We start from the raw sequence: 16,874 nt of genomic DNA, 5'->3' as shown, positions 1-16,874 counted from the left end.
AACAACCGTACGATTTCATTGAATGAGTTGCTCCCATGTACGGTGAGGATATGTTTAATTAAGTTTGTGTCTTTGCTGGGTGAGTTCTAACTTCGTGTTTTTATAACTTCGACAAACTTGATGAGATAATAAACTTGTTGTTCGATGATGATGCTTTTTAAATGTGTCGCGCCTTACCTCAGTTCATCATCAACATTACCCGACCTCTTAAATATATCACAGGTGTTTGCACAATGGCTGCCATGTTAGTAAATGAATATTTGAATGTTATGTTGCTTGGAGTAAACAGGAAATGTCAGAACTGTCAGTCCCAATGGAAGGTATCAGAGATGTAATTGTTGCGTGGCGCTCACCAAGCTTATTTGATTCATGGCCACCTTGAGATGCAGCCTGATTTGTCATATTTTACAGGTTTTAATTACCGCTACTGCTACTGTTAAATTTTTGCAATCAAATTGTCGTCTGATGATGTAAAAGTTGTGTCACCTGAGGAAAAAAAGAAAACGTTAAAATATATTTTTTAGAAAAGTTTATTCAGACAAAGCTTTGATAGAGAGTTTGCTTTGTCGAACGATAGAGAAATACAACAGAGTAATCTTAGCAGGTTTAACTTACTTTATTACACACAAAAAATATAACATAATTAAAATACGAAACTTTTGAAAAGGTCAAAACCTTTGAGTTTATTTTAATTATGTTATATTTTTGTGTGTAATAAAGTATGTTAGACCCGCTAAGGTTACTCTGTTTTATTTCTTTATTCAGTCAGTCATCAAATGTTGACAAAATAGAAACACTTCTGTAAAAATGTGACTAAGCAGGCCGTATCTCTAGGTAGCCATGCCTAGACAAAGCAAGCCGTATCTCTAGGAAGCCATGCCTAGACATAGCAGGTCGTATCTCTAGGTAGCCATGCCTAGACATAGCAGGCCGTATCTCTAGGTAGCCATGCCTAGACATAGCAGGTCGTATCTCTAGGTAGCCATGCCTAGACATAGCAGGTCGTATCTCTAGGTAGCCATGCCTAGACATAGCAAGCCGTATCTCTAGGAAGCCATGCCTAGACAAAGCAAGCCGTATCTCTAGGTAGCCATGCCTAGACAAAGCAGGTCGTATCTCTAGGTAGCCATGCCTAGACATAGCAGGCCGTATCTCTAGGTAGCCATGCCTAGACATAGCAGGCCGTATCTCTAGGTAGCCATGCCTAGACATAGCAGGCCGTATCTCTAGGTAGCCATGCCTAGACATAGCAAGCCGTATCTCTAGGAAGCCATGCCTAGACAAAGCAAGCCGTATCTCTAGGTAGCCATGCCTAGACAAAGCAGGTCGTATCTCTAGGTAGCCATGCCTAGACATAGCAGGCCGTATCTCTAGGTAGCCATGCCTAGACATAGCAGGCCGTATCTCTAGGTAGCCATGCCTAGACAAAGCAGGACGTATCTCTAGGTAGCCATGCCTAGACAAAGCAGGTCGTGTTTCCAGGTAGCCATGCCTACACTGTTAAGTGAAAGGTGTATAAATTTCCACCCCTAGGGGTGGTCTCTGTTTTCCACCCTATGCGTTTGTAGGGTGGATCGTTCCACCAAAAATGGTGGATATTTCCAACCTTGACCAATGGTGGAGATTTCCACCCCCAACAAAATCCACCCTAAACTGTGGAAACTTCCACCCACCCTATACACTTATAGGGTGGATATTTCCATCACAAAAGCTGCAAAATTCCACCCTTCATCTGAGGTGGAAATTTCCACCTCAGCAGCATCCACTCTCAGGCTGTCTAAATTTCCACCCTTTAATAATCATTCTCCTATCTCCGCTTGCAGCAGATTGCGCATCAACATGGGTTACTTGACAGGGTTCCATGTGATTTTATGAGCCGTACTGCTTCCATGCTGGCTCAAGGCAGATTGGAAGAGGATGATATGTCACTAGATTATTACCCGATTTATCCTCACTGCCTTATGCAAGAAAGAACACAATCGGTACCATTTTTGAAGTCTTTGGTATGACCCGACCTGGAATCGAACCCAGGGCTACCAGCACCAGAGCCGAAGACGATAACCACTGAGCCACCGGTGCTCCACCCTTTAGGATGGTCCTATTTTTACCTTATTCCTTTTGCTTGAAGTGGAAATGTCCACTCTATAATTCAGACCGTTTGTTTATCGCAAAAATTCCGTGTTGCTGTATTTTTTCGTTGTATTTCTACCTCCCAATCCGCCAGGTTGCGTGAAAAGTGTTCCTTGCACAAGTGTTTTTCAACCTTCTTTGAGCCACGGAACACTTTATGTGTCAGCAGAACATGGTTTTCCATAGGGATAGTGAGCAATAGGCTTTGGCAATCAATATTTGTTTTGGTCTTGATTCTGTAAGTTCAAAGTTAGTCATTCGATATTTACATAAATTCAGAATCCTTATATTGTTTTGCATCACTGTGTTTGTTGTTTCCTATGGTGAGCCAAACGTGCAGTCAGCATCGTCAAAAACCTGAACCACCGACAAAATATGATCGTACCCTATACATGAAAAATAAGTTAGAATATTTTCCGATAGATTCGTGGTTCAAATTCAATTGCTAGGAACGCTGAACGCTAGTAGAAATAGGAACTCTATCAAGCTTAATTTGCAAAAAAAATTATTCCAAATTATTCATATTCGCAGGAAATCATATAACGTTGCATTAAAATTTAATTTAAATTAAAAAAAGAATGATTACCGCAAAGCTACTGATGCTATACGTTAATTGTCTCTATTTTGTGATGTGAACAAATTTCAGATGGGTGGAACAATCCACCCTTTCCTTCATTCCACCCTTGCCGCGAGAAATAACCACCCTCAATAATTTCCAACTCAGCCTATCCACCCTCGTTGTTAACAGCGTGTGTATTTCCACAGTTTAGGGTGGATTGAATACTAAACGGTGGAAATATCCACCATTCTTTTCGCTTTCCACCCTTGCCGCGAGAGGTTTCCACCCATGGAAATTTCCACCCCAAGGTTTCCACCCTTTTGATTAACAGTGTAGTTGCATTTACACCAGACGTACTTGTTTCGTCACAAACAAATCTCTTTCGAACAAGACTGAAATGTTGATATCTTGGACATCGACACTGATCACAATCGATGTTGTAAATCGTTTACTTTGGTGTGTTTTTGTAAAATCGAATAGCAACCACTTGTCTCACCATCCACAGATAAGTTGTGTCATCATCTAAAGGGAAGTTTGTATTGACTTTTAAAATGCAATGCACCAACTTGAAGTTTACGTTTAAAATACATTGTTGTACATAAAATAAAATACAACTTACGAAAATGATCATGATAATTATGGTATTTTTAGGTTACTAACGTTGCAGAAACGTTGCCAAACGTTTCATACCGATTGTTGGTTGATGTTTTCACAGTGTGTGATCATCCGGAGCTTTTTACATAACCCGACCCCTAAAAGGATCATTTAACTGACACATTTTTGGTTCTTTTTAAGTTGATAACCGAGTACGATGACGCAGTGGCGTTGATAGGAGGGTTCAGGGGATACTTTTGTATATGGGTCCGAAATAAATTTAAGGACCCAAAACCTTTCCAGGGATACGAAAACTTAACGAAAATGTTGCATATAATTTGTTATAATGCAACTGTTTAGCAGTGTCTTCTTTTGGATTGGAAGTGGCATTGGTACCGACACAACGTAGCCTTTTAACAGGCCTGCGTTGGCGTTTACTCACACACACAACTTGAGTTGTACAAATGTAAACTTTTCATTGCCAATACGTTTAAAACAATGCAAGAATAATTGATAATAATTATGGTGTGTTATTTATGGTAGGCCAAAAATGACGCAAAAAGCAACAACAGGCGTGGACTATATACAAACGCATTGCAGACTGTACTTGGCCCGTGGATCTGACTTTGGACACCTTTGAAGTCATAGGCGTACGAGCCAGGGGGGCAGCTGCCCCTCTGTTGTTTCAAAACGTCGCAAATTCGGGAAAAATCTTGCAATTATTAGGGCAAAAGTTGCTATATGATAAGCTACAAAAATGCATGAATTAAGAAAAACTATAAATTAATATATTTTACCTATCAAACTAAGTACAGTCTCTTATTTGCACAAGAAATATGCCGCAAAATTTTCATTTGGCACACTCGTATTGATGTATTGTATTGCATGGTGATCAATCTGTAGTACGAAATGCATTTAACCAACAGCATCATGCCAATTTGGGCAGCCACCAAAATATGTCTCTAATACTTCTATGAAACTGCCCAAATCAAAAGCAAAAGTTGCTATGTAGTTAATTTTATTAATTTTCACAAATGCATCGCGTTAATTTGGGCAGCTGAAAACATGAAATTTTCTGATTAAACTTATTAGTCTGTTTATGCAACTGCCCAAATTAGCGTGAGGCAGTTTCCCCAAAATGAACAAATTCATTAATTTTTCCATTTACATAACTGAATCGTTTAGATTTGAGCAACAAAAAAATATGAAATTATCTGATCATAATCTATTTATAAAACTGCCCAAATTGGCATGATGCAGTTGCCTCGGCATCAAAATTTACAAAGTCTTTAATTTTTTCATAATATCCATAAATGCATCATCTTGATTTGGGCAACTACAAAATATGGATTTATATAAATCTGGTGAATACTTTTATAAAACAATTCGGGTGAAGAGGTTACAGTACTTTTCCAACCATAAACGGACATAGCTAACAACACCACAACATTTAACAAAAAAATGTTATACCTGATGTAATGTTGTGGTGTTGCTTATTAGCTTTGTTTGGTCGCTTTTATAAAACTACCCAAATTAAAATGATGCAGTTGCGCCCCAAAATAATAATAAAATATTTAGTTTGTTTATGCAACTGTGTCATGTTAATTTCACCAACATTTAAAATGCTACTGCTGAAATATATAATCTCAAACCAATCATAATATATTCATTTATTTCAAAGCTTTCCAAACTCAAACCTGCCATGCAAGCTGGCAAAATATTTGCTTTGCAAGATCTTGTGTGAAACATGGCAGCTTCACATTTTTCATTAATATCTTGAATCTTGACTTTTGTTCTGTGGAGACAGATCCAGTTGTTTGCGTTAACTTGACCTGCTCTTTCTGGTTGCAAAAAACACTTGGCAAGCTGCATGCATAGAAAGTGTTTCTTGTGATGATGTAGAAGCATATTTTTATAGTTTTTAGCTCAAGCATTCAACAGTTACTGCTGCACGATGGCATGCATTGGTTATGTCTACCGTACTATGGTTTACTGCAGATGTATAGCCCTTGGTTTTGATGTCAGCAGTTAGCAAGCGCCTGCAATACTGCAGAAATTTGACTATGAGAGCAACATACCTAAAACATTATATCTGGATGTGCATGCCTATCTTAATTTTGATATTACCTCATTGGCATATATATTATAGCTTACAATGGAGAATTAATTAAAGCACTTGAATGCATACTCAATGAGATGTTTTAACACAGATAAGTTATTTTTAAGATAAGCAATGGATTCTAGAAAAAGATCGTACAGACATAAGGTAGAATGTACAGTGTGCAAAAAAAGGTTTTACTCTGATTACAAAAAATAACACCTGAAGAGGATACACAGTGAGGATAGTAACATTAAATTTATATAAGTCAACAAAGATACAAATACTTTCTATACAGAATATTTAAGTGGGGTCGTTTTTTTATTTGTGGGGTGTAAAACAATATTTGTTACTCCTATACCATGCCAAAGTGCAGAAACATCGAGCAAGGTATCTTCAAACATGAATTCAGTTGTTTTATCTTGATTACTTTGGTAAGAAATTCTAGCTAGCTGGTGATCTTGTTATGTTAGTTTTTCACTGTTATCATGCACCGCATGCATTATATTTGGGCAATTTGTATAAAAGGGTGCAGATTTGGGCAAATTTAATTCTGCCCCCCCAAAATGGTTTGGTCTCGTACGGCTATGCTTGAAGTAGAGGGCATAGGCTACATCTAAAACGGTGTTTTTAACAATGCTAACTTTGAAAAAAAAATTTTATTTGTGCAAATGCTATTACAGGTAGACCAGAATTTATAGTTTTTTGGATAACTGCTTCATTTGGCATTACTTGACAAAATAAATTCACTCTTTTTCTGTTTTATTTTTTCTTTGAAAACTTTAATTGTAACGTTCGTAGTTTTAAAACTTTTTTAGAAAAAATATACTTTAAAAAATTATTTTTAAAAACCCTTCTTAATCAAATCAAAAAATAAAGATCCCAAAATGTAGATACCAAACTCATGCTCAGCAAACAAACGTTTCGAAAACTAAACTGTCTTCATCTTCAGCGTTATAAAAGTTTAATCTTAAAGTTTAATCTTTCTCCTTCTTAATCAAATTATGAAATTCTGACGATACAAAATGAACCATTTTAGCTGTAGAGCAAGACATCTGCTTCTAAATGAGGTAAAAGCAAGATGTTGTACTACGTCACTTATATTGCCTAAAGGAAAAAACTAAAAAGAAATGAATTTTTTAATTTATTGGGAGACAAAGTGATTGTTTAGCGAAAAATAGCATGGGACTGAACGGAGTAAATATTTCAAATTCTACTTAATCTTTTCCTGTCATTGTTCCACAAAGGACAAAGGGAACCAATGCTTCCGTGCTATTTAAACACCTTTATGTTTTAGCATAGATGTTGTAATTCATTTTGTGCGATTTTGTTAACTTGCAAGGTGCAGTGGTATCCATCTTGAACTCTGAGCATTGCGCGAAAGAAAAGATGTTAAGGTTCGTTATGCCCTTCTGACTAACTTAATAAAATATATCTTGATTAAATACAAAAATTTCTACCTGGTTGCAGCTAGTACAGTTTTGATTGATTGAACTTTTATCCTCTGACTGGGTAGGCCTAATTATAAGCATTGAGTGGTATCCAGGTCAGATGCTAATAGCGCAATGCAAGGTTTATTAAATTATTCTCGGTGCCAATTGTAATTTTACGGTAAACAGAGATTATTTTACAATAAACCGAAGCCCTTCTATTGTCAGACGTAATAAAAGTCTTTGTATCCCCTTCTTTAAATATTTCTGGTTTCATTGCACGTTTTGAGTGGTGTGTAGCACTCCCAGGTGCCTTTTAAGCTTCGTTGGTTTCAACTACGCATTTGACAATATTGTGGTTTTGACTTAAAGTCGTTTCCATGCCATGGTCTCTGTTTTCCACCCTGTGCTTTCATAGAGTGGATTTTTTCACTATAAATGGTGGAAAAATCTACCCCCAGCAAAATCCACCCCAAAGTGTATAAATTGTCATCCCTAGCTGTGGTATCTGTTTTTCATTCTCTAAACTTATTGGGTGTATAACTGTATAATTCCACCACAAAAATTCTACCCTTTATCTAAAGTGGAAATTTCCACCCTAGCATCATCTACTCTCAGGCCATCTAAATTTTGAATCTTTATAAAGGCAAAAATGGTTCAGTACGTGATTCAAGTGTCAGGTATGAAGAAATAAGGCTCTCATTGTACTAAGCCTTTGGTACTAAGGAGAGTAGGGTGGCCAGTTCCTTTCTCTCGGCCGCGCCTTTCCAACAGAAATTATGCCCCTCCCCCCCTATTTATTACACCCTGTAGGTAGAAGTAAGCGATGTTTTCAACAATAAGCTTAAGCCGGGAGTCGAACCAGGTTTGCATAGTTGGAAAGCCAACGCCTTATCCGTTGCGCCCTTAATAATGGTCACATTTTTCACCTTATTCTGTAAGATGAAAATTTCTACTCCATTACGCGGACCGCTTTTTATCTCAAAAATTCCCTGTTTCTGCATTTTTTCGTTTTACTTTTTACCTTAAATATTAAGTCAATTTATGTTGATTCAATAGCTCCTGGTATAAACAAACAAACAGAGTAAATGAAATTATCAAAACCATCAAAATACTGCATTGTAATTTGCAGTTGTTGGTTAGCTTGTGACACAATTAGGATGATAGCGAAAAAATATACGCGATCATCTAGTCCAGTTAGCGCCCCGTAACAATAAATCTAACCACACATTCATATATAAGCCACTGGAAATATCCACCCTCTATAAAAAGTGGAAATATCCATCATTTTTTTCGCTTTTCACTTTTGCCGCGAGTGATTTCCACCCAAGGATTCCACCCTTTTGCTTAACAATGTGTAATCAAAGTCATGATTTCTTGTTATAACTTTTCGAGATTTTCTTTAATTCCTTTTAAGTTTTGTTGGTTTTATAATAAAATAACATTTTATGACAAGAATCAAAGAAGCTTTAAGAGTAAGTTTGGTTTAAGCATCAACGCAACTCATAAGAGTAGCAGTTAAACAAATTTCCATCTTTGCTACGGACTAACCGAATTCCACAAATTACCAATCTGATACTGAAAATCATTTGATATTACAAACATGACCATTAACACAACGAAGTCTCGCCAAGAGACGCTGATCTAAAATGCAACTTTCCTGTATTAGATTATCCTAGATTTGTGACGAAACTGTTCAACAAGAATATCAACGAAGGTGATGCCGTCATCATGACGTGTCAAGTCGACGGGAAACCCCCGCCTGACGTATTTTGGACGCTGAATGGTGAGAGATGTGACGGCAATCAATTTCATTGTTCAACTTTCGCGTTTGTTGGATTAACGAATATTGTTGTTTGAAGGACGCAATCTCGATGATAGAGTTAACCACATTCGCATGGAGTTCGACGGCAGGCTCGCTTCTCTAGCTATATTGCGCGCTTATTGTGATGATGAAGGTGAATTGAGTGTTGTTCAGAAAAGTAATGGCTGCAATGTTCATTTAGTCTTGTATCGCTTTGTACCAAATTAGTTGATGGAAAGTTCAAGTGTGTAGACGGAATATTGCTGCTGGTAATATACGACATACAACCCATCGGGTGGAGCGCTAACGCCAGAGTTACTGTGTGGTTCTTAAAGTGTCAACTGTTTTAAATTTTACTACCACTAGTTTTTTTTATTTAGTAAGCAGGACATTAATTTACCGATCTCATGGAATGCAGGGTCTCCAATAAACTAATTCTTGACTTTAAACTAACTCAATTCCATAACTCGTGACTTGTAGATTAAGACATATCCTAGCTAGACAAACCGGCAATGGAGTCAAAGTTGTTTGGCCATGGAGCTGCATCTCCTGAGACGGTTCTGTTTTATTATTTTCCACTATTGAGATGTTTAAGTCAGATTCTTTTCTTACATAATCGGTCCATGTGATATGTCTTGGTATTCTTGGCCTTTTTATTTCTTATATCCGTATTTTCCAAAAAAATGAAATTGGAATGTGCGCTTGGGCCATTAAATTTTATGAATATCTCTTTTATGCATGTTCAACTCTTTTGTACTATAGAGAATAGAGATACGAAGCAAATTAATGTATATCATCATTGAGCATGTGTTGCATTTAAATCGCATTTGGATTACAGGGGAGTATGTCTGCCGAGCTTTCAACTCATGCGGCGCCGCCACTTCCAGATGCTTTCTTTCTGTTAAGGGGTCAAACGGGCCTCCATCCTCTCCCACGGGCATGAGTTGTACTCGTGTGACTTGCAACTCAGTGATTCTAGAATGGAAACCACCTGGATACACGGGCTATTTCGGTGGTTCAACGATCCTTGGTTACCTCATTGAAAAGTTAGTCACTTGCAGTATGTTTGCAATCATAAGCATGGTCATGTGTCGAACAAAAAGAGATTAACATGCTCATACGTACATTAACATGCTCATACGTACATTAACATGCTCATACGTACATTAACATGCTCATACGTACATTAACGTGCCCAATTGCCCATCAGTACATAAACATGCTCATCAGTACAATAACATGCCCATTAATACATAAACATACTCATCAGGTTGATGACCAGTTTGGTCCTTCTGTCACTCCCATCGTCATCAGCAAACAACCTAGCTCATATTGTAATCTTGTATTGTTTTGTTTTTTCGCATGTGCTGATGATGCAAAATAAAAGAACTTCTTCTTCTTCTTCTTCAGTACAATGACATGCCCATCAGTACATTAGCATGCTCATCAGTACATTAACATGCCCAACAGTACATTAACATGCCCATCAGTGCATTAGCATGCTCATCAGTCTATGCTTGAAACTAGGCTATTTTGTAAAACCAAGTATGGAATTATCTTTCTTTATATTGTTCAAGTTTGCGTTAAAGACATATCATAAATATATTAACTTAACTTTTGCGATGAAGTAATCAAGAAAAAATTTATTTGCGGCACACCGCGACTACTTATGATTATGATTGTGGACACAATCAAATCAGTGGACCCTTCACCACAAGACGTTATTACATAATCTTGAACGGACACTTTTGTTGTGCTATGTGTATTAAAGCTGTTATCAAATGATATTTATAGAATGTTGACAAAGCTTCTTTGAAAGCTTAATTCTGGCAGCTTTGCATAAGTATAGACTTTGAACCACTGATGTAAGTTCGGTCATCAAAATTGACAGTTTGACGGTTCATAGAAACCCTAACCCTTGCTGCTGAAGAGTGGTAATTTGTGAACTGTTATATTCGGTAGAGGCTGCTGAATGAAGAGTGGTTCCTTAAGGACAGCTGACTTTAACAACTTTTGTAAACGCCTGTAAAGCATAAAACAATCAGAAGCTGCGTTGTCTGTGACGTCTTTGCGTAAATGGAAGTTAGAGGTAGAACAGAGAAAAAAGCAAACAGTTCTGATAGGAAATAAATTAAGTGAACGTCCTGCTGTAACCAGCGTGTCCTACAAGGTTAGGGCAGGGAATACATTTGGATGACATGGGTTCGATTCCTGCGCTTGTCATAACTCTTTTTTATGTAATTACCCAACGACGTTCAAAGCACTGATCAACTCTCTGGCTGAGTGCCAGAAGGGTTACAATTGGACGGTAGCCACTTAACCCTTTGAAGGTTGGGGGGGCTGTCAATTCAACTTTTTTGTATCAACAGTTGTATCTCTAAAACCACTGAGGCTGCGACTACGAGAATTCTTGACTTTTCCTAACTTTTATTCACCTTTATTGAGCTGTAGGCGGACAACACTTTAACAACATAAGATACGCAGACACATCAAACTCCAGTTTACAAAACTTACTCGACATAGTCATTATGCAAAGCGAAAACCTTGAACTTAATTTGAATGCAACAAAAACCTTCTGCATGACTATCTCATCAAAGGAAATAACTCCAGTATGCACAATCAAAATACAGAATACAACAGTCTCACAAGTAAATAGTTTCAACTATCTGGGTTCTATAGTCACTTCGAATGGTCGATGCTGGAGCGATGTAAAATCACGAATTGCACAATCCAAACAAGCGTTCATCAAAATGGCCAAAATACTGAAATCTAACTCAATCTCTCTAAACACCAGAATAAGAATTTTACATGTGTGCATTTGGTCAGTTCTGCTGTATGGCTGTGAATCCTGGACTGTGTGCCCGAAGATAAAGAAGAAGATCAACAGTGCTTAAATTTGATTCATTCGAAGAATGATGGGAATTAACTGGATGGATAAGATCACTAACGAAGAAGTGTGGAGACACTCTGGGTGCACCCTTGGCGTCCTCATCACAACTATCAAAAAAAGGCAAATGACATTTATCGGACATGTCTACCGCAAACGTGGAATTGAACACTCGGCAATGAAGGGGCGACTTCCTGGTCAGAGGCACCGAGGGCGTCCACGATTGGAAATCTTCAAAAATCTTACAACATGGACAAACCAAAATTTTGAAAACCTAATTAGAACTATGGACAATCGATCGTTGTGGAGACTCATGGTAGCCGACGCCTTATTCAGGCATGGCCGATGATGATGATGATGATTGAGCTGAAATTTTGAGCGAATAAAGGTTATAAATTGAGAGATATAAGGCATTTTTCAGAAAATCCTCTGAAATATTTCATATTCTATTTATATGTTATTTTGCATTATTATATTATTTTGCATGAAAAATATAGATTTAAATTGAGATTATGTAAAAAAAATTAATCACAACATTGCAATGCATGTTCTTCATTACTCTACCAACAAATAATGTGTAAACTTACGCAATCGCAAAATAATCCAAAAGTCATAAGTCACCTCAACATTTCAACGTATATGAGTAGTTCTAAAATTCACATAGTTTTAATTTTTGGATATGCTCAGCGTGAATAATTTTACAAAGTGAATCCCAAATTTTGAAACCGTGCCTTAAAAAATAACAGAGATATCACTCCTAAAGCATAAGAAGAATCAACAGCCCCCCTAAACTGGGCAAGACTCCAGGAGCCCAACCTTCTAAGGGTTAAACATGTTTTGATTAGTTCATGCCTTACAAGCTCTTACAAAAGTTGTGACGTTAAAGTGGCTACCCTAAAATGCGTTGCTCAAGCGTACACCTCCAGAGCCAAAACAGTGAGCTTGATGTTTCTCCTTGCATAAAGTCAGACGTTAACTGAGCCATGGGGCGGACATAATGCTGCACCCGACATATTTTTGTGTGATGCCATTATAAAATTTTATTATTGATTTCTCAGATTCCACTCACGATCACGATTTACTTTGAAACAACTCTTTGTCTCCTCTATCACAAAAGCATGGTTTGGCACATCAGCGTTCAATCAGCGTTGCTTGCTTTGAAATGCAGTGTCTTATTTTTCAGGTTGCAGGTGCCATCTAGCGTATGGAAGTCAGTTAATCATAATCTGGTAAAGTTAACAAAGACCCCTGTCTGTAACTTGGACGAGGGAGAAGTCTACTTTTTCAGGGTGAGGGCATTGAACAAATGGGGGCGAAGTTTTCCATCGGCTCCGATTGGGCCTGTTGCAATGAGAGACGCAGGAACACCTCGTTTGAATGTCGGTTAGTTGAAACATATTTGCTTATTTCAGCCAAACCGACCTTTTGTATCACATGAAGTATATTTTTAACAAATAAAAAGCTATCTACAATAAACGGCTGCCACAGTTTCACTTTTAAATCTGCAGTGGCACCATGTGGTCATTATGATCGCATCTTTGAAAATGCAGTGAAGCCAAAAGTAGATCGATTGGTTCAACATTGGCTTTCTTTCTCTACCCTTTCACTAAAATAAATCTTGGCGTCTGAACCCACTGAAATACAATTGATAGAAAGAAAAAAGTTAGTTGTTCTTGTTAAACTTAGTTTATTGCTGATCAATGCGCTATAGTGAAGCAGCTTCTCAATATAATTTATTTTAGATAGCCTCCACATTACTGTATTTTTGTGTGTGAAGCCTACCATACACTCATCACACACCTCCTGGCAGTGTGTGTCTTGCTCATGACATCTTTTTTTTATCAGGAATACTTGTTACAATATTTCGCTTCTGCTAGCAATCCTGAGTGTGGTTTTTCATAGTTAATCATCATTACTTAGAATCTCGTCTGCAGAATCAACTTGTCTTCAGATTTTGTGTCATGTGCATCTACTTCCTTGTTTGCTTTTGTAACGCATAAATCTTCGATACCTTTTCGCACAAATCCAATTCCTCTTCAAGGTCTTCTTCTTCTTCAACTTCCGTTTCCTTGATGTGTATCTTCAAGGTGCTTCAGTATTTCCCAGGAGCGACATTGTTTCTCTTCTGGCCATTTGATGCTATTTTAGAAAAGAAGAACTAAATTGATAATAAATATTGTGCAATACGGAAATAACAATTAGGTTAACCAATTCGGGGTTATGGGGTCAATATGACCTCAACAAAAGTATAAACATTTGTACGAAAAATTCAACATGGAAAAAAGTGGCAATGGTGAACATGCCACTCATGCATAGCACAAAATAAAATCACAAAGTTTATAAGACATGACCTAACATATAATGGTGGGGTCATATTTAGCCTAGCCCATGATGTCATTACAGGTTTAAAGTTGCATTTTGCAATTAATTTGGCATCTTTTAATTTGTCGTAACTAATCGGAAGTTTGATTATTGTTTCAAATTGTAGTTGTATTATGCGAATGTTTATTTGACACTTTGACTTCAGTAATTACCAATAAAAATGTATGTAATCCTAAGAGTTGATGGAGCCAAAGAGTCTTCTTCCTCCTGAAGCTGATGAGATCATTGTGGAAGAGGAGGATGCGAGCGATGTTCCAGGTTATTACACTCTCCTGAATATTCTCTAAGAATGTTTTTGTCAGAAATATTTAGACATTTCTGAATAGTCATGATGGAATGTCTTCCATCCGAGCAAGTATTAAGACCCAATGTACACTGCGTAGCCTAGATCGTAAGCTACTTGAAACGTAGACCGACTTTGCAAACTGTTACGTTGTATTCTAATTGAAGCAGATGTGATATTGTTACGTCATGGATCTTTGCAGGCATACCATCTAACGTCACTGCTACTCTGTCATCAACTGGTGAGTGTGTTTTTGTGACGTGGGCAGCGCCAAACGATGAAGAAGCTTGTGGATACCGCATAGAATATTGTGACGTGGACGATGGTGATTGGCTGGATATCACGAGCGATGAGTTAAGATCTTGTGATCCGTACCCGGTCACTGGATTGACAGCCGGGAAGTCATACAGGTAGATGCTGCTTTAAGATCATGATAAACTAGGGGGAAGATGTTTCTTTTTTTCAATCATTCAATGGTTCTATTTTTCGTCATTAACGCGTCCGAGACGAAACAGATACTAACTACAATAGTCCATATAGGCCTACCAGCACGTTAATGAACGGGAAAAGGTGGCAAAACCTTGAAAGGTTTAAAATGTGCCTGAATGGAAAATCATGTAGTAGGCTATTATATGTCTGTAGTTAGCACGGCCACAAAACCGTGTTAGTTAATCACCTTTTTTTCAAATGCAACTTTAGTCTTGATATTAGGATTCAATACTATATTCTAAGATTTAGTAAACAATTTTGAAATTCCCATCTGAACCCCCACTCTCCCCCTATCATATCCTTACTTTTCGCTTGTATTGTATGGACGTCAATTTTTGTTTATGACATTCAAACTTTAAATTTTGTTTGCTACTGTAGTAAAACACAATAAAAATGTTGCAAAACAGACGCAAACAGTTTTTCTGATCTTGGCTTCATTGTAAAACACGGTAAAGTAGTCATTTTTGCGCATGACTACGCGCATGCGCAAAAGCGTGATATAAGTGCTTTTAAGTCGCTTTTAGATTGATTTGCAATTTAACTGATTTTAAAATTAAAGTCCCCATTCTGAGATTCTCGGCTCAATTATTTTTATCTTGTTGTTTATTTTATCTGCTGGTGTCAGTTTAATCACGGACTTGCCTTTGGTTACTATGCTTCTACTGCAAGAACCGATTGCAAACCTCAGGCTGACAACTGCTGGTCAAGATGCTTCAACGGCAATATTGAGTGGAAAGTTGTTGAAGACTTAGTGGATGTTGATAGACGTGAGGTGGTTGTAGACAAACCTCTGTCAAAACGAAACTAGACAATGCGCCAATACTTTGAAGTAAAATTTCAGAAGGTTTTTCTTTCTATCCCTTCACAATGCACTGCAGGCCACATTCATGAATGAACTGTATATACCGCATTCCCCGGATTATTTTTTTATCCACAAGCCAAATATGGATGGCTTTGGCTCCACGGAATTTGGTTAACCGGTGGAAGACCAGCATGATTGACCCTATAAGCCAGTTATGGATATTGACTGGCTTGATGGCATATCCATAGCCCAGCCAGCCATGGTTTTTGAATAGCTTGATCCTATATCCAAAGATACACGTTTGACTTTTTTCATAATTACAAATAGGCGATTGACATCACTAACCTTTCTAGCCATAGTTGCAACCATCACAAATTTACATACATTGGGCCTACTTCTGCGCATGAGCTATATGAGACCTTGTCAATACACTTTTCACAGTGTCTGAAAAGTGATTTTATGTGACAACATACAGTAGGGTGGGTCGATTTTCACATGAAATTGTCGGATTCTCGCATAAATCGGTATTTAGGTGAGGCTTGCCATACTAAATAAAGTGTTAAAATTTCAATGTGATGGTGTGCTCCTAACCACTTACCCCAGGTGGTATGGAAAAATACAATTTTCTACTTCACAAAAAATTATGTTCAATAGGTATAGGCTACAGTGAAAACAAAACACAATTGAAATGTAATGAGTTAAAACCACACCAGGATGTTAAACTAAACAACACAGTCTTTCTTTGATTCAAATATAGGCCGATGCTTCCTTGTATCTAAGATAGAATAAATCATAAATTCCTTTTCTCCTTTCCGACAGTTTTGAGGCTGACCTCAGCGACTACACGAATCATTGTGGTGTGTATGACGACTTTACTGGGACTGACTTTATTGCATCCCAAAGTTCATCCTCACTCTTAGTGCTTAAGTTAGATGATAATAATGGTGGTTCAGTGACGTCAATCCGTGTCCAGTCGATCATGTCAATATAATCCTTTTCATTAAGATTAAGTTAATCAGCAGGGCGATGGCATCTTCATATTATTGTAGATGAAAGCTTTCGTGCTTTCAGATTTCGCTTAACAGCTACTTCACGAATGGCAGGTCTATTGTCATGAAACATGGCATATAGCAAGTTTTCGGGGTGAGCTGCATAACAATTTTGCTTCATCGATGACAGACTGCACTTCTACTGGCTCAAGTCCACGAATGAGTTGTATCATAAGGAAAAGTACTGCTGGAGCATCGCTGATATCTGTGGCCATCTTAGTGCAAACCATACAGGCCCATATACAGTTGCAATGAATCGTGTCAATGTCTTAACAGCTTCTGATGGATGGGTTTGACTAACATAATAGCGGCACATTCGATTTGCTTCTGTGAATGATTAGGCTATATTTCCCAGGATCTCTGTGTA

At 37.7% G+C, this 16,874-nt stretch overlaps 1 protein-coding gene across 1 annotated transcript in view; it reads left to right on the top strand.

Annotated features, from left to right (window-relative positions):
- The window catches only part of LOC145770143 (uncharacterized), a 79,972-nt gene that overhangs the window by 13,637 nt on the left and 49,461 nt on the right, over positions 1 to 16,874 (top strand). The window contains exons 9-14 of the mRNA XM_082581729.1: positions 8,481 to 8,597; positions 8,674 to 8,769; positions 9,454 to 9,661; positions 12,686 to 12,885; positions 14,062 to 14,142; positions 14,370 to 14,577. Of these exons, the coding sequence (XP_082437855.1) occupies positions 8,481 to 8,597; positions 8,674 to 8,769; positions 9,454 to 9,661; positions 12,686 to 12,885; positions 14,062 to 14,142; positions 14,370 to 14,577 (910 nt within the window). The remainder of the gene's footprint in view (positions 1 to 8,480; positions 8,598 to 8,673; positions 8,770 to 9,453; positions 9,662 to 12,685; positions 12,886 to 14,061; positions 14,143 to 14,369; positions 14,578 to 16,874) is intronic.

The sequence above is a fragment of the Aplidium turbinatum genome, chromosome 5 (genome assembly GCF_918807975.1).
Source record: "Aplidium turbinatum chromosome 5, kaAplTurb1.1, whole genome shotgun sequence".
NCBI lineage: Eukaryota > Metazoa > Chordata > Ascidiacea > Aplousobranchia > Polyclinidae > Aplidium > Aplidium turbinatum.
The sequence above is the reverse complement of the archived record's forward strand: the minus strand, read 5'-3'. Positions and strand labels throughout refer to the sequence as shown.